This window comes from Rhododendron vialii, chromosome 11a (genome assembly GCF_030253575.1).
Source record: "Rhododendron vialii isolate Sample 1 chromosome 11a, ASM3025357v1".
NCBI classification, from domain to species: Eukaryota; Viridiplantae; Streptophyta; class Magnoliopsida; order Ericales; family Ericaceae; genus Rhododendron; species Rhododendron vialii.
Window position 1 is genome coordinate 22055995 of NC_080567.1, and position 23217 is coordinate 22079211.

A 23217-nucleotide genomic window follows, 5' to 3' on the forward strand; every position below is an offset into this window, starting at 1 on the left:
GACATACACAAGTAAATATACAGGCAACTGAATATATAGGCGCTACTATCGAATTTGCAACGGGCTTTTAAACCAATGATGCAATTAATTTTTTTCCAACTTCAGAAGGACTTTTCAACCGCAATTAATTTTTTTCCAACTTCAGACTGGCCAACTGTTGCAATTTTCAACCAATGGTACGATTAACTTTCAACTGTTGCAACTTCCAACTTTCAACCGTTGCAATTAATTTGTTATTTTTTATTTAATTAATAATATTTATACTCTGTATCTTTTTTCTTTTTTATTTATTTAAAATTATTTTAGTGTTTCGATTTTCAATCCGGTTCAATCGGTGAAAAGATCTTTTTTTTTTTTCATTTTATCTTAAATGGTCATAATGAATTTTTGGCCTTTAGAATCAAATATCTTTTAGGGCTTATCAACGAGAGTCCTAGAGTCAAAATTTAATTATGGCTATTTAGGATAAAATGATCAGGAAACTAAAATCTTTCCACCAGTTCAAGCGGATTTAAATTTGGAACACTTAATTTTTTAACTATATTTTTTAATATATAAACTGTCTAAAAATGTTAAAAAAATTAAGTGTTCCAAATTTCAATCTGTTTAAACCGGTGGAAAGATTTTAGTTTTCTGCTCATTTTATCCTAAATGGTCATAATTAAACTACATAAAAACGGATTGAAATTTGGAACATATTTTTCAACCTCTTTAGATAGTTTAGACTACGTAAAAAATATAATTTTTTTGTTTTATATTATTTTACCATCAATATTAGGCTTGTTTGATAGATTTCGTTGAGTAGATTTTAAAAATATAAATTTATTAAAATAATACGTGAAAAACAAATTATTAGTATTTAAAATTTTATAACAGAAAAATAAAATATAAAAGAGTGCTGGGACAGAGGGAGAGAGAAGGGGGTAAAAGGGGAAAGAAGGGCAGTGTGTCCGATTAGTAGTTTGCCATTAGGGTATAGAAAGGAAAAGGCAAAGTTGACTGCTTCAGAAGCTGGAAGTTTAAAAGTACTCCTTCGGATTGTAGTGATTTTTTAGAGTTCGTATCATTTTTCAATCGATTATATTTTTAATTATGTGATTTTAAAAATATTGTATTATAGAACTAATCGAGATCTATCAAACAAGATTTATATTCGATATGAAATTTATTAAGGATTCAAAGATATAATCCATTTTTAATTGGTTAGAATAGAATTAATGATAATTAAATCCGGACGTAAGGAGTATTATAGTGCGGATAAAACCTACCCCACCGAAGAATCATTCAAAAATCAACTCTTCATATTTGAAATAGAAATATCTTATTAATATGTCAGCTAATCAGAGCACAAAATGCGAAACAATGTTAATTAAAGTAACAATATCCAAAATATGTCTTCTTTCAAGGCAGCAGTGCTACAGTCACCGACCGGGGGTCGGTGACCGGCCACCGTCGGCGTGTGGGGTCCACTCCGGGCCCCGCACGAATGATCCGAGCCACTCAATAATTTAAAAAAAAAAACCGAGTAGGCCTAGAGAAATAAGCTCAATCCGATGTGTGTACGTGCTAGTTCCAAACTTTGATTTTGGAACGGCTCGGATCAAGTACGTACACACATCGGATTGAGCTTATTTCTCACATGGCCCACTCAATTTTTTTTTTTGCGGCTCGGATCATTCGTGCGGGGCCCGGAGTGGACCCCACACGGGGTCGGTGACTGTAGTGTTTCTGCTTTCAAGGCACATTTTATTATCACTTTCCTATTACCAGTCTTGTTAAACACGATAAATACATATTTTTAAAAGTGATTTACTTATATATTCCTTTGACTTTACGCGGAAGTTCAGTTTGGTCCTTCAAATTCCAATTTCAAAAAAAAAAAAAAACCTTCAACTTGCAAATTTGTTCCAATGTCATCCATCCATTGAGTGCTGTTACAAATTTGGACAAAAAATGGGCATGTGCCCAACATTTGACAGTTTTTTAGGGGTACAATAGACCATTCACCTCCTCTTCTTCTTCTTCTCCCCTCTCTCCGGCACTCTGCAGTGCTTCGAACGATGATGGACAAACATAATCGACGGCGACGAAGCAGGGGAACAAGTCAACAACGAGGCACAGATCAACGATGACGGCAAGGTTGAGAACGATGGCGGTGATGGACGCTTAGATTGGTGGCGGTGCAACGGTCCAGAATAGAATATAATAGAAGTCAGGCTTACCAGATTTAGAGCCAAAACAGTGAAACAGAAAACCGTAAAGAGAACAGTTGTCGACGGCGACGGTGGATCTGATGATATCGCGAAGGGGTACGGTGGTGAGGTGGCCTTGTCTGCGTCTAGAGAAAGAGAGGAAAAAAGATGAGGGAGTCTTTTTTCTATTGTATGTGGGAGTATTATTTGCCATCTTCAACCCTGTGGCTGTATGTTAATTTGTGGCTGTATGTTAATTGAACCAATCTAGAAATCTAATTTTGCAGCTTCAAAACCATCACCCACTACTTCCGTAGAACTCAGCAACATTTATATTGGCGGCCCGTTTGCTATGTTATGAGTGTGAAATATATAGGTAATAACAGGGAAACAAAATAAGTATTAATAATTGAGTTCTCTTTTAGCAAAATTTTTTTATACCAAAACTAGAGAGTTTTCTGGAATTGTTTGGCGAGAAAATACCCAATTCAAATACTCGGGCCAAATTTCAATTGTTCTTTGTGAGAGTTTACTGGAATTCCTTAATCAATTGGCTTGATGGGATGGGTTTGTGTAGAATTCATGAAAGAGAGAGTTAAATTATTCATTTTGCTATTTTTTTTTCTAGGTTGAGAGAGAGAGAGAGAGAGAGAGAGAGAGAGAGGAATGGGCAAATATGCCCATGGGGAGAGCACACGTGCTGGGTACATGCCCATTTTCCATCCAAATTAGTAACAGCATCCAACGGATGGATGACATTGGAACAAATTTGCAAAGTAAAGGTTTTATTTGTTGAAATTGGAACTTGAAGGACCAAACTGAACTTTAGCGTATAGTCGAAGGGATATATAAGTAAATCACTCTATTTTTAATGCACAAAGTTAATTATTCTTGCATTATGAGTTTTGACTCCACTGTCTAAGAGCAAGTTTACCAGCTCATGTAAACTACCTATATAGCCATTTTACATTACCAAAAGTGAGAAAAGTAGTCTATAGCAGAATCGATAAAGGAGGAGGTAAACTCCCTCCAGCTACAGTTCCAAGCTAAAAGAAGAGTGCAATTGTTCACAAGCTTTCCCATTTCTTTATTGTTTTCTACCTCTTTCTCTCTCTCCCTCTTTCTCTCTCTCCTCAAAAAAGAAAAAAAGAAATAAAAGTAATAATATTTTAATAGAGAATATGTTAAATAGATGGTATTGACGTAGTGTTAAAAGAAATATGAGTAAGTAAAATGAAAAAAATGAACTATTTACTAGCAATTTTACCAAACTACTGATAAACGTGCTCTAATAGGCAAGAAAATGTATTACTACTACCCATTACTAACATTTTATCTGCGCGACTTAAGCGCACCGACTAATTCTTAGGGCAATCCCACCGGATGCCCCATTAAGCGCTAACTCTTTAACATCTGACACACACAAAAGCTAAGCCGGTCAACACCCGATGAAACTTCAATGCACGCAGACTGAAAACCTCTCACTAATATATATGTTTGTAAGTTTAGCATTCACAGCGATTGCACCATATTTGACCATATATATAATCCAGTCAACCGCGGAAGAGTAGGCAAAACTAAGTACAACGGATTATAAACTTATAAGCATTACTGATTTCAGTTTGAAGTACCTCGAGAACACATATTATAGCATCATAATGTGGAGGGTGATTACACCAAAGTCTCTTCGTCAAGAAACATATCCGCCCAAGCACCAACCCTATCTCGGGGAATCAGCCGCAGTTCTGAGCCATGTTTAAGGAAGACATTGCCTGAAACAGCCAATTATATTTACAAGAGTTCAGGAGTCACATTTTAAATAACAATACACACACAATTCCTGCACTCAGCATTGCAAGAGCAATTTACGTAACAACACTATTCCTCAACATCTTGAAGCAGCTAACGTTCAATTGCATTCACTCATTTTCAGCAGAGCAATATGGTGATATAAGTTCCTTTGCAACAAGTGGCATTTAAGGACGTTGTTTTAGTTTATAACATTAGGAATTTAGCATATTTTGTCAATAACATGAAAAAGCACAAATAGTGAAGTCTGTGGCATGACGAAACTGAAAGCGTTAGCAGAATTAAAAGCAACAGTGAACCTAAGACATAATTCTGCATAACTAGCTTTAAGAAAACCCAAAAATGGAAAGCAAACTCAAATGGATACATCCAATATCAGAACTGGAGTAATTCTACCAAGGCTGTTCAGTTGCTATGAGAGATCTGAGTCTACTTGCTGCGGATGCTACAATGTTTAAAGCAAGTCCTAAAGAATTAGATTCAAGCTTCGTAGTGTCATTTCCGTTAGTTTCAAAGAAAATTGGATTTTAGTCATAGACAAATGAAGAGAATGGATACTAAATTCATCCAAAAGCAGCTAGAAGTTTTTCTCAACTTAAATAACATTTTCATAGAAAAATAACCAAAAAACTAATGGCTCAACGTTGTCCTTAATTTTCATCTAAGATAATCTTTAGGTTCCTTAACTCAGCTTTGCACCAGAGAATGCAAAACTAACAAATGACAATCCCCGAGATTTTGGACAAAGTACTTAAATCACTTTCTTTCATCATCATCTCCTTCTTTTCCCCTCTCCCCCAACTCCTTTACAATTTTTTTTTGAAAAGCTAAAAATACCCCATTTGCACTAATTACAACTACTTTTTAAGAATTACGAAGAAAACAAAATACTCTAGCTGCCATAAAGTTGAAACCTTTTGCAGATAAGGATACTGAGATTCATATGGAACATTAAAATGAATAAAAAGATGCAACTCTATATCCATAACTGAAGGCCAGTTCATATCACAACTAATGGAGAAAATAATTTGTCAGGCAGGGGACATCAAAAAAAGGCTACACTGTAACTAAGTGAGATGCAAATGTAGCCACATTTTCTAACTACAAAGATTCCACAAAGACCCTTCAGACCCCAACAATACAGATCAAGCTGATATAATCAGTATTTCAAATTCTTATTACTAGATATATGTCATCAATGTCAAAAGAAATGCAAATTAGCAAATATGCGCCATCAGAATGGGACACATCGCATTCAAATGTAGTTCAATTCCAGGCATTAGCAAAAAATAACAGGATTTGAACAGGCAAAATGGGACCGAATAAAGCAAGATACGAAGAGAAGAGATGGCATACCGGCACTTTGCTGTGGGTTAATTCCTACGCCATCTGCATAGAAAATAAATAAACAAGTTAAAAAGGCATTGAACTAAAGTGGGGATAGCAGTAGTTAGAATCACAATATAAGCACAACAAAATCTATCAAACCGTAACGTCTCTTATCTGAAAACCGAGGTCACAAGATCACATCACAAACTCAAAGTTGCCTGGACCCAAAACCAACACAGGTGGTGTAGCTTTGAACAAGCCAACACACAAAAAGCCATACATCGACATTTAATGAAAAGCAACTACTCTTTCAAAACTTATACTTTTCTTCGGAAGTCTGTATGCTAAAAGTTGGGGGGTTGTCAACCAAATTGCCTTTCATCTTCCTTTATTCATAGTTTATTCAGTTGAAATAAGAAATTTTCAGCATAGCTCATAACCTACACAGCTGAAAATGCAGATGCAAGCTGGCACAACTGCGGGTGATAACCTTAATGTGATCACCCTCTGTGTTTCCGAACTAGTTCTACCTTGGAAATCACAACCATAATTTCTGATATCAAGACAGTGGTTGCATTCCCAGCGCTCAGTTTCTGTTGGATCCCAAGAACAACTAATCGTGCAGCCCACAGGATGTTGAATACCTGCTTAGGTGTCCTTCCTCAAATTGGGTTTCTAACTTTACAGAGAGTCTTTTTTCTATTTTTTCTTATGATTGTTATGCCTTCTTATGTTAGTTATTTCAATGGATTTCCGGAGTTCAAAAAGAAAGGCACAATAGCCAAATATGGTAAATAGCATATTAGAAAACCAAAGCACACTGGCAACTGATAAACCCAAAAGGTCCTACATCTCTCCAAATGGAAGAAGAAATTTGAGAAACTGTCAATCCAACTGTGCCGCAAAGGAAAATTTGAGGTATTGTGATGCAGCCAAATTCTAGAGATTTGATTTATAGTCTAGTTATACTAATTTTGAACTTGCCGCAATATAATTGTTGCAAAATCTCTACTAAAACTCTCAAGTGTGCTTGGTCTCGTCAAACCAAATTAGGCACTTAGGACTTTTGAACCCAATGGCTCAGTGAAAAAAGGAAAGAAACTTACCATCAAAGTTTAGCCATAGGTAGTTTGTCAAAGTTTAGCTATAGGTAGTCTGTAACAGCTTAGCTATAGGTACTCTGTGATTCTGTGAAGATTAGAGGTTCAAGTAACTACAATTATTAACAAGAATATTCCAAATTACTCCTAATAATCATTTTAAATCCATCCGATTGAAGTTCCCAAACTCAATGTTCAAATCCATACCAACACCATCAAACCTAAATTTAAGCTTCTTCTCATTTGAGTAATAACGAAAAAACCATTCGTTTGGAACCGAAATCTGTCTAAAAGGAAGCCCTGTATGAATAAACGAGTTTAAATAAAGCTCAGGAATCCTTCAACAAGCAAAATTCTAGAATTAATTGGCTCAAATTTGGGGACCAAAATACTGGTTTCTTTCACAGGAAGATGGTTGCTCATAGAATGAGGAATAAAATCCTCTCTATCAATAATGACCTAGGTAATAGGGTTGAAGATCCTAAGAGAGTAAAGGAATGCATAATTAAATTCCACGAAAAGATGTTTGGGAACCAAGTTTGCCGTGAAAAAAGAGGCTGGGGGCATCATGAGGAACTTGATCAAAGCTAGAGTTCCCACTAATCAACAGGACTCCCAATAAACCTGTGACTGGTGAGGAAATTAAAGCTGCTATGTTCTCTGAGGATGAGGATGCTTCTCAAGCTTAGGCCCAGTGGACAACCTCTAATAAAGTACCAGGTTGGTGATGGTTCCAAAATCTAATGGTTGTACAATTGACATCCTATTGGTCCTCTCTACAAAATCTTTGGTGACAATGCTGTTAGAACTCTAGGTAACTCTCTACTTGTCAAAGCATTTTCTACTATCATTTGCAATGTTGAGTGGATTGGCCAAGGAAAAGAAACAGTTCCATTATGTAAAACACGGATCCCACTCCCCAGTCTTTGAAACCCAATAATGGATGTTTCTAAGCCAAAATAGCCTGGCAGTCTATTCGTCTTTTAAAGGAAAAGGTTTCTTGGCTCTTAGTGGTTTGGTGCAAGAAGAATATCCCTAGATTGTCTACAAAGGCTAAAATTTATGCATGGGTGATGCAGGTGGATCCCCAATGCACCGTATGTTGTCAAGCTATGGAGTCCCATGTTCAGTTGTTTTTTGCTTGTCCCTATGCAAGTCAGATATAGAATAAATTCTAGAAAGATTGTATGCGAATAAAGCCCCTTCTACATGGTCAAAGGAACTGCAGTGCTACTCTAAAGAAGGGAAAGATTGTGTGCAATAAAGCCCCTTCTACATGGTCAAAGGAACCGCAGTGCTACTCTGAAGAAGGGAAAGATTGTATGCGAATAAAGCCCCTTCTACATGGTCAAAGGAACTGCAGCATGCTACTCAGAGTATGAAGAAGGATCGTTTTGAATTTACTCTAAACAAGCTAGCTATGGTTGGTGTCGTATATCAAATTTGGAGGCAGGGAAATGCCAGAATTTACAACAGCAACTCTATGGAAACAAATGATGTTTCACAAACTATTGTAATGGCTGCAAGGGAAAAAGTTTGCTCATTAAACTAGCCTAAGTCACGTTGCCCGAAAATCCCAAGTCACGTTGCCCGAAAATGACACATGGCATGATGCCCGGGATGAAGTGTGGAATGACGAAAAGACGACGCATTGACGAGCCCAACCGCAGGACTTAACTTCTGGACCCAGCCGCGGGAGCATGGCCCGAGTCGGGTAACACAACTGTGAGAATTGGCCTGGCCACGAACCCAATTGTTAATTTGTTTGTTTAGCAAGCAGTGGCAGTGGCTCCGCCGAGCGGGGGCACGGGCCCCCACTGAATACTCTTTTTTTTTTTTCTTTTCTTTCCAGATTTTGTATTTTTTCTGTAATTGGCTTCTTAAATTGTTCTTTGTTTAATCACTTTAATACATTTTGTATATATTTCATTCTCAACTTTTTGTTTCCAATATTACAACAATTCCACTACACTTGCAAAGTGAGATGTTTAATGAATAAAAAGAGTCATCACTCACCATTTGAAACTCCTCAATACATAATGTCCAAATTTGTAAGTGGCTAAACCATGGGTTATATGCATTATACTTCATTAATTATTCACAATTTTGAAATTAATCTTGTCTTTGTCAATAGAACTCACAACGCATGACGAAATTAGAGGTTTAAGCATAAAATTTGAAAATAAAAGCACATTTTTTCTGAATGGATCAAGATTGCTGAATATTAACATTTTAGTTATTGTGTATGTAACTACAATTAGACTTGGTCCATTGAGACAATTCAAACAATTGATTTGTTTTGATAGTTTATGAAATTACTACATTCCTTAGTAAATGTGTTAGCTTTTTTTTTTTTAAAATTATTTTTAGCACAAGCATTCTTTTATTATTTTGGTGTTGCTAATTATGATTTTTTCTTTGGTTGAAGTGTGTTTAAAAAGTGCCCCAATTATCGTTAATTCCTTGCTACGCCACTGTTAGCAAGATAGGTTGTTCAATTTTGAACTTTAACAGGCCTTTACGCGTTGGGAGTTTGAGGATTTTGCCAAGAATGGAGTATACAAGTCAAAATCAAAACATTATAAAAGCATCAATACACAGAGAAGTTTCGCAAACCCTTTTACAAGAGAAAACAAAAAACAACACATGCAGATAATGCTACAAATACGCATTGATGTGTAGATACAACTGTTACATAGATATACGGTGGGATGGTGAGTACCGTTGGTGATGATAGCGCTGGTCTGAGGAGGGACTTTGAACTCTTCGGCTGCGAATTTGAGAACTGCTGTGAACGGGGCTGCTTCGGGGACGCTAAACCTGGAAAGGAAAAAAATAAAATAAAAGAACAGAATTAATAATCGAAGATGTTTGTTAAGCAAATGGAAACCTAAGGATGAGAAATTTTGCAGGGGGTTTGTACGGACACTTTGAAGGGAAGCTTGGGATCGGAGGTCAGGGTGACCTTGAACGACACCTTCCCGCCGCCGCCGCTGCTCGCCATCTTTCTTTCAAATCGATCTCTCTGTCGAGAGAGAGAGAGAGAAGTTTTTTGTGTTGGAGGAGAAATGAGATTCTGAGGGATAATTTTCTGAAACTTTTTTGGCTGGGTGGGTTACAAGATTGAGATATATTAAACAAGGTTTATATTATAAAAAAATTATTTTTGTAAATATATTATTTTTAATTTTTAAAATTATAAACAAATACTTACTTTTTAAAAAGGTTTAGCAAAACGAAGGCTTATCAAATTTTTTGAATTCTCGTTGTTTGTTTTAATGGATGGAATCAGAAAAGTACGAAAAAACATAAAACAAAATTGAAAAAAGTTCATTAAAAATGAGAAAATATCTAAAAAGATAGTCTTTAGTATTTTCAATGTTCTCTTACAGTATTTTTTGAATTTTTTATCACTACGTGGAGAGGAATTGATCTGATATAAAAATTATGACACAAAATTAAAAAAAATTAAATAATAACTATTATCTTTAACAGAACTTTAATACCTTATAGTAGTATCGATTTCTTTCTCTTACAACATAATTCTCCTATAGCTTGACCCTTAGAAAAAGTTTATAAGTTAAAATCGGAGTGCATCAATATATAAATTTAAAGATTTGCAATAGAGATTATGTTATGCCTAAAAAATTTGGATTCACTGTCCGCTCTAAAAATAACTAACGGGAAAATGCTATTTTTTAATGTTGGTCTTTACAGTTAATTTATCTTTCTATTTTTTAAAAAAATAAGGCTTTTCAATATTCTTGCACTAGCAATTGCCCGTTTAGGCACAACGCAATGTTTTCTAAGCATAGTCTAAATAAAATATCAAATCCTATTTTTCTGAATTTTTTTTGGATACAAAAGTTGTTTTTAAAGCCATTTATCTCACAAGAAGTGAGTCCTAGATATGCATATGATCCAACCTCATGCGAGAGTAGCGTTACAAATAACCGTGAATCAAAAATTTTTTCCTTCTCCTTACAAAATCTACTTCTTGAAAATTTTCATTTTAAGAATAAGTTTCAAACATGATCCATCTAACCAAATTCATAAAATAGTCTAATACAACAAATGTTACCAAATCTGTGTAATTCAAATTAGTTCCATTCAGGAATAGCATCAGAGATATTAAAAATTTATAATCATACGAGATTCCAACTTGAATTCAATTTTTTGAATGTCCACTCACTCAAAAGTGACACCCTTATCGCACTTGTTTCATCAACTGACCTAGAAAAATAGAAAAATAAAATAGTTCTAAGATTACGTATAACCAAGTAAGGAGTAGAGTTTGAAATTTTATCTACCCAAAAGGCTCAAACAAAAAACCTACAATCTTCAATTTCAGACAGATGATGAAACTCCGAATCATCTAAACCAACAGCTCAAGTTGTATTGAACAACAATTTTGTTCTCTTATCTAGTAGTAAAGAAGAAAAAGAATCTGCTGCGAAAAATTACTATTGGTCGCAAAGAATCACTTCTGGCCGCGAAGAATTACTCTTGGTCGCGAAGAATTATTAAGAATTACTCATGGCTGCAAAAAATTACTTCTAGCCGCAAAAAAATTACTCCTGGCCGCTAAGAAATATTCTTGGCCTCCAAGAATTACTTATGGTCTCGCAATTTTTTTGCGGCCAAGAGTAATTCTTTGTGGCCAAGATTAATTATTGGCGGCCAAGAGTAATTTTTTACGGCCTGGAGTAATTCTTTACGGCCAAGACATTCTTTGTGGACATGAGTAATTCTATGTGAACTTCCAATCTCAGCTATTGGCTTCAATTGTTGAGATAAAGTGTCTTTTTGTGTGTCCCCCCAACGCTCCCTCTTATATGTGTGTGTGTCTGTATATATATTCTTCAAATTTGCACATAATCTAGAAAGGTTTGGTATTCTTCTCTCTCTCTTTTTTTTTGAAAAATCAAATAGACATTAATGTACAGTTGTTAGGAGTAAATAAACTCACACGGCAATTGTGTAATATGTGCAAAAAGTGTGAGTACTTTACTAAAATGAGGAGAATGAGTTTAAACCATTGATTCAAAATAATCATCCATTGCAACAATTGTCTTTTGTTAACTATGGATGAGCCCTACACTCTTGTATTATGTACTCCACTATAGAAAATTAAGTTAAATAAGAAATTTAACTTCAATGCAGAAACACAGACATATGTATATTTTCGTTGGCTTTCAACTTTTAACCCGATGAAGGCGAAGATAAAACTATGACTTAGAATCAAGATAAAACAAAATCAATACACTTGCTGCCACCAACAAATTGCAATAAATCAAATAACCAAATATATAATATATTAATCAGTTTTCCCCCTCAATCACTCAACCAACTAAACAATTAGTAATCTAAACACATTTTAAACAATTAGTAATCTAAACACATTTTAAAAAATGACAGGGCCCATATAGATATATATATATATATATATATATATATATATATATATATATATATATATATAATAAAACAGAGCTGTGTTTGAATCCAAAAAGACAACCAACGCTTAAGATTTATCTTCTCCTCCCGCATAAATCTCTGCCCTCCATTCTTCAAAATGGCATTTTTGTAAATAGTTGATCCATCCAAGGGTTATTATTAGTGTGGTCTCCCCACAAGAACCCCAGCCGCACCACCACGGACCCTCTCTCTCTCTCTCTCCGATCGATCCACCACCACCAACACATCCCTCTCTCTGTCGACTCCCTCCCTCTCCCTCATGCCCACCGCAAGCCCTCAGGAATCGAATCCCGGTCGCTCTTTTCTGGCTCTTCCTCTCCCTCTGCCTCTCTCAAACCAGTCACCGATCTTGACCTACTGCCGATCCCGATTCGACACCACTAGCATCGTCGACTGGCGCGACGAGTCACCACTAGAACCACTACCGTTCGAGGCTCTCAGGGTTCGAATCGATGGCATGTAGTTCTTCTTCACCTCAAGGTTTGAAATCTCCCAACTTCATGCCACTTTCTCCGAATCTTATAAACTTGAGGTGAGACTTTTCTTTTACTTGCATGTGTGCCATACTTCCCTGTGATTTGGTTTCGGTCGTTCAGTCCGGTTCTTGGTTTGATTTATAGCTCTCCATGATTAAGGTCAAATAATTTGGTAACAAAACAATGCTTACATTGATTTCTTGCTTCTACTCTATTTCTGCTATTCTTCTATTGTGAAAATCGGTTGCTAAGTTGTGCGTGTTAATACACATGTTTTTTTTTTTTTTTGATCAGATTGACACACACATGTTCACGTTAAGTTTTCCCCCATGGGAAGAAATATTCAATTGCCTTCCAAGTATTTGATAAAATGTCCAAATGCAATTAGGATCCAATGATCATTTTGTTCATTTGTCTTTTCCTTTTCCCTTCTCTCTTCAGGTGTCATTCGCTGGTCGTGTGTATCTCAAAATATGTATGGCTACTGGATCTGTAGTTTGGAGCATAAACAAGGTGGGTTTTTTTTTTTTGAATTCTGTTCAGTTGTTGTGTCCCATCTTTGCTCTGCCTAGCTTTCCTGATCTTGGCATGATTGCCTTCTTTGTGTTCTATGTAATGCTTCAATCAATTGTCATAATCCTTTGGGTACTAAACTCACACTTGCAAACTAATTTCATAATCTGAACATTAATTTCCTTTTTACTTTTGGTAAAATGCCAGGAGTACTTCATTTTTTGTGAAGTGCTTGGAGTACTGCCTGGGTAAAATGCTAGTAGAAGATTTGTGACTCACCAGTCACTTTCACTGGCCTAGACTGTGCAGACACAAAGGTGATGTACAAGAAAAGAGAAACTACATAGATGGTCCTCTTCGATTGTGTTAAGAGACTCATCTTTGTTGGTTATTACGATAGTTTGGGTTTCTAAGCAAATAGGGTACAATGAAACCCCTTATGGTATTTGATTTTTGCCTATTTTTATTTGTTTGGCACTGAAATATGACTAACCTGTAATGTGGCTATTTTTATTTGTACCTTTGGTATTGTAACCATCTCCGTTTTTGTTTTCCGTTTTTGTAACCTGTAATATGACTTTCTCAGTTATGCATGAGTTTTTTTTGGATATTGATGATTTTTTAATCCTTATGTCCCTTTGTTTGTAAACCACCTAATCGGTTAGATTCCTTTGATGGAAATTTCAGCAGCTGAAGAAAACTATTTGATTCCTTCAAACTGCAGCTTGAAACACCTCTTAAGGCAATAAGAATAGCATCATAGCTTGACACCAAAGAAGGCAATAGTAGCAGTAGAAATGAGCACGGAAGAGCCCAATAGCAGCAGAAAGTGACACCATTGGAAGTCCATTAGCAGCAAAAGTGACAGCCAAATTTGAGACCAAAGAGTAACAAGAGCAACAACACAATAGCAACAAACCACAACAAATGAACTTCACACTTAACAACATACTTTGCAGAAAAGGTATGATTGTCACCTTTATGGTGTGAGTTTCTCCTATATGAGCAAGTGTTTTTGGGTATCATTGTGGCTACATGATGTAGTTAACTTATCAAGATTGTTCCTCAGGGATTTATCTGTTACTTAAAGCTAGAATCGTGTAGGTTCAATTGTTGGCTTCAAAATGGGGAGGAGATGTACCTTGAGGCTTCAGTCACAGTATAATATTTGGTGTTTGCTTATTGACCCTTTTGTGGCTTTGTCAAGTTGACCCTTTCATTTAATTATGTTCTCTCTATTGGAATTTGTAGGTGTTTCATGTTAGTCGTTTATCTTTCTTCAATCGTGAATTGAAACTATCTTAGGTTGGTTAATTCATGTACAAAATTGCGAGGTGTCATCGTGATCAATGTGCCAAGTTGAATCTTTACATCCTTTAAGTACTCACTCATGAATTAGATGGCTTTAAATTTGGCATTGTTTCCAGGAGTTAAGTACTAGCCTATACTTATGAATTACAACAATATCTCCCTATCATGCCTTTAGGCACAGGCGATTTCATGAATATCCTTGGGTCATTGTTTTTTGCATAGTTGAATTTGTTGGGCCCCGGGTTGATATATTGTGCGTGAGTCCAGTGTTTATTTGCATATGCCATAATGCCAATCGTTCGAGCCATGTCTTTAGTCACGGGCATGCACTAGGAAGGTGGACTCTCAATGACTGACATCGAAAAGCCTTTCAGAAGGTGGACTCTCAATGACTTTGGCAAGGGAAAAGTGGGTAAGTGATCTTGACTTCTTCTATTTTATGTGTTGGATATGCAAAGTTTCAAGGTTGGACCTTTTTCTCATTTGAGTATGTGTTGCTTTGTCATGTATTGGTTGGTACATATTGCTTATCTCCTGAAATTAATTTTCCCAAAAAAATTGTTTGCTAGCTCCTTAGAAATCCTAACGAAAATTGTGATATTTGAACTCTCTTACCATTTAAGGTGTTCAACGAGACTGTGCAATTGTATTTGTGTTAATTTTCAGCTGATGGGAAAATTAATCTATTTCGTTTTGGATAGAGCAATCACATTTGGCACTAAGGTGCTTTCCAAGAGCCAAGGGGTTGCTAGGGAGTCATACACTGGGTGAATGTAGGAAAGCCACAACAATATTATATTGTCGATTCCGAGGTATCTATTTCGATCGTCTCAGGCGATGTGACTGGTTTTTTTTCTTGATGTTCATATCTTAGGCGGCGGAACCATTATATATTTTTTTTCTGTTGTTCGTGTCTGAGGCTGTGGGACCATTTTTTTACTTTGTTGTTGTTTGTCTGTGTCTGGCCCATTTGTAATTTTGGATAGTTGCAAACTTGCTATTACGTCGCGTTGTGACTTTAAGCATGGGAAATTCCTAAGAATATGCTTGATGTTTTTTTTTTTTTTTTGTGTAGTTGGGTTCGTTGGGCAAGGGTTGATATATTGCACGTGAGTCTAATGTCTATTTGTGTTTATGATCGTTTGAGCCGTGGCTTCAAGCACGGGCATGAACCTAATTTAAGAAAACAAATCTTCCCCTATAAATCAGCTTCTTTGGCGGGGGTAGTCAATAGTTTCATAATTCATTTTAGTTGTATTCAAAATGCGTTGCGCCTTCACTAGTGTGTATATATATATATATATATATATATATATAGGGGGCGGATCCGTAGACAACCAAACAAACACCCAAACAAACACCCCATCTCAGCCCTCCCTCCATTTCAAGGGCTGAGATTAAATCTCAACCCATCCTTAAAACAAATTACACGCTCCCCCTTCTCCTCCCATATCTCACGTTCTGAAATTCCACCATCCCGGCAGCCCCTCCACCTCCCTCCACTCCGACTCCACCTCCCTTCACTCCGACCGACGAGCTCAGCCCCCGCCGCCGACGACCCTCTCTCTCCACCGACGACCCACCACCAAACTGCCGCAGACCCACCTGCCGATTTACATTTAAACTGGGACACACCAAGGTTTCTCTCTCTTTCTCTCTCTCTCTCTCTCTCTCTCTCCCTCTCTCTTTGACGACGACGACGACAACAACAACAACAACAACCGAAATCAATATAAGAAGCAGAAACCACAACAGAAATCAACCTTCTTGCCGAGAACCGGAAGTATCTTCTCGCTGGACTAATCTTTCAGGTTCTTAATTTGCCCTAGATTCTCCATCTTCAAACCCCAAAAAATTAGGGTTTCAAAATTTGGGAAAATTGCAGATTTTTCGCATTCAATTTGATTGCTAGTTGAACTTGTTTCACGTGGGCTGCAAAATCCATCTTTGGAATGGCGTGGTGAATTGGGAATGGGATCTTTGGAAAATCAACAGTGCTATTTAAATTGTTTTTGGTATATATATCTAGTGGTAAGATCCATTTCCTGAATTGGTGCTATGTCTGCATTTGCCTGTATAATTCACAGTGTATCATATTTATGAGTTGCTGATTAATAAAGAGTAGCCTATGCTTAGTTAGGTTTCTGAATCCTTAGGTGAAAGGTTGATGAAACAGAAAACGTGAACCACCAGAAGGAAAAGATCATTCTTTTTCTCCTTTTTCTTTTGTAGATTTGATTTTTGCTTTGGTTTTCATCTACTTAACCTAGTGGTGGGAGCAAGAGACTCTAATCAATGAGCTACACCAAGGGTATGAGCTAACAAAGCAGCTCAAATGCCCCATTAACATCCCTCGAATCGTGTGAATTTCTGGTTGACAAGATAATCTCCACTTGTGACAAAGCCCTTTCTTTTTTCCTGTTGATTGCAGTTTGTGATTCTAGTTACCTACTTAACCTCACTGTATACACCATGAGTTTCTTGTTGTTAATTGTGTTTGGCCTGCAATAAGAATGAGATAAGAATGCTAACAACTTTACTGTTTTGCAGCTTTGTTTAGATGGGGTGTGGCATTGCAGCAAAGATCACGACAACGACCAAGAAATAGTAAAGAGAAGGTGAAGTTACTGCAGCAATCAAAGAGGCTATTTGGGTTAAAAAAAGAGAGCAAAGAGACTGTTTAAAGATGCAGCAACCAAAGAGGACTGCCTGTTGTTTTGGGATTTTTTTTTTTTTTGTAATCTGGATAGATAGAGCTGTCTGAATTGGATGTGGATGGAGCTAGTTTTTTGTTGGGGCTTATAATAGAGCTATGTCTTTTGTTGGTTGTATTTTGTAGCCTTAATTTGAATAGAAGCTCCAGTTGAACTAATTTAAACATTTGACAAGCTTATAGTAGTGGGCAATGGATTATTTTTTGATCAATGTGTTTCGATTGTTATACCATAGCTTGTGCAAATTGAATGGTTGAGACATGGCTGCTTGATAACTTGGCAATGGATTTTATGAATGGTTGAGACGCAAGACGTCGGGCTAGGACCAAAAACAAGGGAAACTCTGCCAAAATTTTTCATGAATGCATTGCTATAAAATTAAAACCATGAAACTACCAGCTGTGCAGCAGCAAGCATGGTCCAACAACAAACATGATTAATGAAATTCCCATGGCTCATCACCAGTTGTGCAACAACAAGCTACCAATGCAGCAGCAGACCAGAATCTAGAGAAGCCAGAGAAATCACAGCTTTGGAAATACAACTTGGAAAAAGAGACTCACAAATCCAATTCACCCAAATGAAGCAAAACAGCACAAATGTAATTGAAATAGCTACAACAATTGAACTACCAAGTAATAGCCAAAACAAGGACTTCACATATGACTTCCAACGCATACAAATGCCCAACATAAAATGGCAAAAGTTTCAGAAAAACAGATGAATTACTGCCCAGAGTACAGGGATACTATGATTTAGCAGTTAAGTATGTTCAAGCACAGATTCAAGAACTGGTCCATAAAAAGAACTTTCTTACAATTGACCTAAAAACTGGTCCATCCCATTACATTCAATTTTAAATTGAAAGCACAATTTCTACATTAGTATTCTATAAAGAACTTTCACTTAACCTGATCCATACAATTACTACATTAGTATCATTCGGAGCAATCTTTCTTGCATTCAATTACATCCCAAAAACTGATCCATACAAAGAACTTTCACTTAACCTAAGAATAGATCATTACAAAACAAAGCCAACAAGCCAAAATATTCCAAGATCATTCGGAGCAATCTGAGCCGTCCTCGCCGTCCTCTTGGTCACTATCTGAGCCTTCCGCATCCTCTTCAAAGCCTATTGAATAAAATTGACAATTAAAAAAATAAGATTAATAAATAAGAAAATCTATGTCAATAAGAAGAATATGATTACTAATTGAGTTACCTTTGTTAGTTTTACTCGTTGGATTTGAAGGACAAGTTCTCTTATCATGTCCCAATTGAAAGCACATGTGACACTTTCTTTTCTTCTTATTTAATAACATCTCAATACCGCTTTTCAATCTTTCGGACTATGTAGAAGCGGCTTTGCCCTTGACATCCTTTTTTCTACCCTTGCAAATTGAGATATTCGGATCCAAAAGCAATATCTGAGACGGCGACGGCTCGGTAAATTTCTCATTATCTTTTTCAGCACAAATTTCAATTGGAGATACCTTAGAAACTTCTTGGATCTTCTCGAATAAATCATTCATACCTTCAATAAAAATTGTGTATGCCTCATTTGATGGGGCGGCCAAACAAGCCAATTTTGTAGCTTCTTGACACATATGACTAAGCCTTAACGCCTCAGATTCTTCTTTGCCGTCGTCATGCACCAATCCTTGGGAATCAATTATCCTAAATTTGTTGGCCTTTTTGCCTCCATCGTGGAAGAATAAAGTGTTCCGGTATTTCATCAATGTCTAGTCGGACAAACACTTTCAAAATGTGCGCACACAATATCCCAACAAACTCAAATTGTTGGCATTCACACTTACCCTCATAGGTTTGCGAATCCAATGTCACCTCGAACTTTTCAAGTTCATCATCTTTTGACTTCACTACGAAAGATTGAAAGCCATTGCCATTTCTCACATTTTCAACTTTGTAGTTCAAGCCTTTACTCCATGATTCCTTGAACTTGTTGAAGACGTTTCTAGTATACACTTTTCCCGCATGCTTCAACAAAAATTCATGGTCATTAACAATCCGAAACTTATGTTCGGACTCAAAATCTTCATCATTTTCCCTTTTCACAATCCTATTCAAGGCTTTCTCATACTTTACCACAAATTCTTTGAGATTTGACGTGTGAGTTACAAAACCATCAAAAAATGAGTTGATACCCTCAATACGTCCGGTTGTATTCATACCGGCGAAGAATGTACCATGATTATAAATAGGTACCCATGATTCACGAATATCAAACAACCCTTGAAGCCATTTGTTGCTTTCTAACTCGTTTTCCTTCATCAATAACATCCATCTCCATTCAAAGTCCTCTTTCTTGTATGTCTCCTTAATACATTTTTTCATATCCTTCTTGAATTTCGATCTCTTGTAGTACACTTGAGACAACTTTTCAACAAATTTCTTCTTAATATGCCAAAGACAGAGATGATGACGGGTGTTGGGAAAGACTGTTGCAATAGCTCCTTTCATTCCCAAGTCTTGGTCAGTGATGATAGAAGTTGGAGGACGTCCACCCATAGCGTCAAGCCATGTCCGAAACAACCATTCAAATGTCACCTCTGTCTCGTCTTGTAAAAGTGCACATCCAAACTGTATCGACTGCATGTGATGGTTTACTCCCGTAAATGGTGCAAAAGGCATATCATACTTATTTGTTCGATATGTTGTGTCAAATGTGACCACATCTCCAAAATAATGGTACGCCATGCGAGATCGAGAATCCACCCAAAAAAAATTAACTGCCCTCCCACTTTCATCACATTGAATCGCATAAAAAAATTGTGGATTCTGTGCTTGTTTGTTCTTAAAGTAGTCAAGAACTAATTGTGCATCCCCACAATCTAGGTCTCTATGCCTCACATTTCTTAAGTGATTGTAGCAGTCTCTATTATCAAAGCCAATGTACTCCCCACCAAAAATTGAAGGAACTTTTGAAATTTCTATATTTTCTTTATGAAATACCTCAGTCAAATCCTTAACTGCATTGGGCATGTTTCGATTTGACTTCATTTTCATCCTCTTAGATGGAGTCACTAGTTGGTGGTTGTGACGTTCATCGAAACCTGTTACTTTCCATTTGTAATTCCATTTGTCAAGCATAATCCACATATGAGCCTCGCATCCACATTTAACGGTGAACAACTTTTAATTCTTTTCTTTGATATCACTTTCCCTTCTCTGACTGTCTCATCATTCACCTCCACGATACCCTCTTGCTGTTTTCTCGCAACATACTTTCCTTCTTTTCCACAAACAAATAGCACCTTAGTGACTTCATTCGACCGGTTTCGTCCTTTGCCTGAAGCCCGAGTACGAATCCAAAACCCATTTTCTTGACCATAACGTTCATAATATTTTCGTGCTTCTTCAATTGTCTCAAACTACATCCCAATTGTCGGTGTTGCTAAACCTTCCACAATATTATCTACAGTCTCGGTATCATCTACTTCGACATCATCTAAACCCATTAACTTTATTGTTCACCCTTTAGTTGCCTACAAGAAAAATAAAAGAGATCCATATGCTATTGTGCAGTAGTTTGGCAAGTCAAATTCACAAAATTATATCTCCAAGTAGTGCTAAGCAAATGAAAACTGGGAAAACATAAAATAAAAAAAAAACCCAATTGGATCCATTACACAAATTATCTTCGCCCAAGTAGTTACAAGGCAGATGATACTTTTTTGCTTCTTTGTAAAGTAATTAAGATGTGTATTGTTTCTTTTAAGGTCTCACGTTCGATACCTCTCATGTATCATCAACTCTTATGAGTTCATCTATACAGGGCATTGACCTAATTTTAAACGGGCTATGTGTCAACGAACGGTGAAATTGAGTCCTTAGAAAATAGTCAATGTATGCATAAACTAGCACGAATACACTTAGTTATTGAAAAAAGGTACAGTAGTGTATTGTTTTAACAAATGAATTGTTTAATACTCTGCCGTTGGCTACAAGTGGGGTCATAAACAATCTTTAATGGGTTCAATCTTCGTTAATTTAATAGACATTTTTAGCATAATTGCAGTAGCATTTTAATTTCTCCCCATGGGGTCGACCCCATTAATTTTGCTGTAGCGTCGCCAGTGTACCCTACGAAAGTGCATAATTCGCTAAAACATTATAATAGAAAAGTGCACCCTAAAACCCCTATGAAAATGCGTAAACCTAAACCATAGGGTACCCTAAACCCTAAAAATAAAAAATGCTACAGTACGGGTCCACCCATGGGCCCAAAAACCTAGCTTGGCCTGGTTCGAAAGAGGCAGCTGTCAAGGAAAAAGTTGGGCCCATGTTCATATATAGCCAGTTAGTTGATAGATTTTCCTTCAAAAGGTTCGTCTTCCACATTTGAAGGAAGATGCATGCAATTTATGGAAACGGTAAATAAATAGTTGCAGGTCATTTAATTTTGGCCCATTCATCATATCAAAGAAAGGGAGAGACCTTGGTGTGTCCTGATTTGAATGCCAAACGACAGGTGGGTTTGCGGGCAACGTGGTGGTGGGTCGTCGGTGGAGAGAGAGGGTCGTCGGCGGTGGGGGCTGAGCTCGCCGATCGGAGTGGAGGGAGGTGGAGTCGGAGTGGAGGGAGGTGGAGGGGCTACCGGGATGGTGGAATTTCAGAAGACGTGAGAGATGGAAGGAGAAGGGGGAGCGTGTAATTTGTTTTAAGGATGGGTTAAGATTTAATCTCAGCCCTTGAAATGGAGGGCTGAGATGAGGTGTTTGTTTGATTGTCTACGGATCCGCCCCGATATATATATGTGAGAGAGAGAGAGAGAGAGAGAGAGAGAGAGAGAGAGACCTAAACGTGTGTGTGAGAAAGAGAGAGAAAGTAGTTTTGGATTCAAAATTGAAATCTATTTTAGAATTAACGTATGACGGAGAGAGAGATAGCTCTAAATCACGGTAATCATTTTTAACTGATAACTGTTAGGAAAGTAAGGAAAATTCAAAAATAAGGAATCAGAATAAGATTAGGAAATATCAATTTTAGTTTTTCTTTCATCCTTCTTCCAAATATTCATTATTTCCAAATACTCTTATTACCCGTAAATCTCAGCCATAGAAAAAATATGTACAAATTCAAGGGTCCAAAATATGAAAAATTCAAAAACCATTACTCCATATTATATAGATTTCTTGACAAGTTAACGATCATACATCGTATGTAAATGGTGGAATAGGACCCATTATTGGTAAAGATTTTTGGGTTCGACCCCTTTTTCAGGCTCGAAGCGAACTTTAAAGATGAGACATTTTGTGCATTGAACACATAAACACAAGAATTTGAAATTACACACTCTCTGTCTATTTTTAAGTGTCCTGCTTCGTAATTCCAACGTATTAAAAAGACATCATCATTATACCTTCCACATCAACTTTTACTTCCACTTTCCCTTCTTACCCTCTATGGAAATATCATCATTACATTTTTACTCACTAACTTTTCAAAATGGAATCTATTTTTAGGGGTAAAATAAAATATTTACCAACTTTTACCCACTAACTTTACAAAATGGACATTTATTAAAAGACAGCCCAAAATTAAATACTGGACTCTAAAAAAGGGATGGAAGAAGTAATGTTTACGTTCATATAATTTTTATGTTTAAGTATACTTTTGTAGGCCTATTTCAAGGATACTCCATTACACTAGATTTAGGATTTCTATTTTTAAAAATATTTTGGGGTCCAAAGCAAAAGTCTTGTTCGCCTCTGCTCAAGACCAGTACTATTTTGGTTCCACTTATGGTTCAAAGTTGGCCTAACTTTTTTTTTTCCCCATTGAATATGGATGTTATATTGTTATTTTTCCTCGAGTTAGAAAAGCATTATTATTTTTTTTATCGAGAAGTTTTGAAAGACATTCCAGGGAAAAAGTAAAGGTTAGGATGGCTTTTATTTGGATACATTACTTGGGTTAATTGCAATAATATTTTGCCACTAAAATTAACCACACACACTACTATATATGGCTAGGTGCTGTTAAATGAATCAAGCTACTTTAGTTTGAGCAAATTTTTGCTCGTTAAAGCTCAATCAATTAGAATGGTTGGTTACATAAATAAGTTGAACTTGAACATTTACTTGAAGCCCGTTAAATTAAAGTTTTAGAACAAGCTATGATTCGGCTCATTTGGTTAATGATGCATACAAATTAAAGCTATTTGTTGGACTCGATTAAAGCTCATTTAAAATGAGCTCACCTCATAAACAAGTTAAACTTAGACTCATCTTGAACCTCATAAGGGTTTAAAACCAAACTTGATCAATCA

At 36.5% G+C, this 23217-nt stretch overlaps 2 protein-coding genes and 2 long non-coding RNA genes across 6 annotated transcripts; 2 read left to right on the top strand and 2 right to left on the bottom strand.

Annotated features, from left to right (window-relative positions):
• Nucleotides 1-3663: 3663 nt before the first annotated feature.
• On the bottom strand, nucleotides 3664-9552 carry LOC131307519 (ubiquitin-fold modifier 1-like). The gene is made up of 4 exons (XM_058334062.1): nucleotides 9358-9552; nucleotides 9153-9250; nucleotides 5358-5390; nucleotides 3664-3964 (listed from the first exon to the last, which is right to left on the bottom strand). The coding sequence occupies exons 1-4, from the start codon at nucleotides 9432-9434 to the stop codon at nucleotides 3864-3866; spliced, it is 309 nt and encodes a 102-aa protein (XP_058190045.1). The 5' UTR covers nucleotides 9435-9552; the 3' UTR covers nucleotides 3664-3863.
• A 2468-nt stretch (nucleotides 9553-12020) lies between these two features.
• Nucleotides 12021-15255, top strand: LOC131307520 (uncharacterized). 3 transcript variants are annotated; one of them, XR_009194152.1, is made up of 5 exons: nucleotides 12021-12388; nucleotides 12826-12897; nucleotides 13585-13861; nucleotides 14525-14620; nucleotides 14910-15250. It is a non-coding gene; the product is annotated as an uncharacterized LOC131307520 (long non-coding RNA). The 3 variants fall into 3 exon arrangements; XR_009194151.1 differs by having other exon boundaries at nucleotides 12022-12388; nucleotides 14525-15255; XR_009194150.1 differs by lacking the exons at nucleotides 14525-14620; nucleotides 14910-15250 and having other exon boundaries at nucleotides 12024-12388; nucleotides 13585-14133.
• A 651-nt stretch (nucleotides 15256-15906) lies between these two features.
• On the top strand, nucleotides 15907-17034 carry LOC131307521 (uncharacterized). The gene is made up of 2 exons (XR_009194153.1): nucleotides 15907-16019; nucleotides 16759-17034. It is a non-coding gene; the product is annotated as an uncharacterized LOC131307521 (long non-coding RNA).
• A 1568-nt stretch (nucleotides 17035-18602) lies between these two features.
• Nucleotides 18603-19928, bottom strand: LOC131306995 (protein FAR1-RELATED SEQUENCE 5-like). The gene has a single exon (XM_058333426.1). The coding sequence runs from the start codon at nucleotides 19926-19928 to the stop codon at nucleotides 18603-18605; it is 1326 nt and encodes a 441-aa protein (XP_058189409.1).
• Between the last annotated feature and the right edge of the window lie 3289 nt (nucleotides 19929-23217).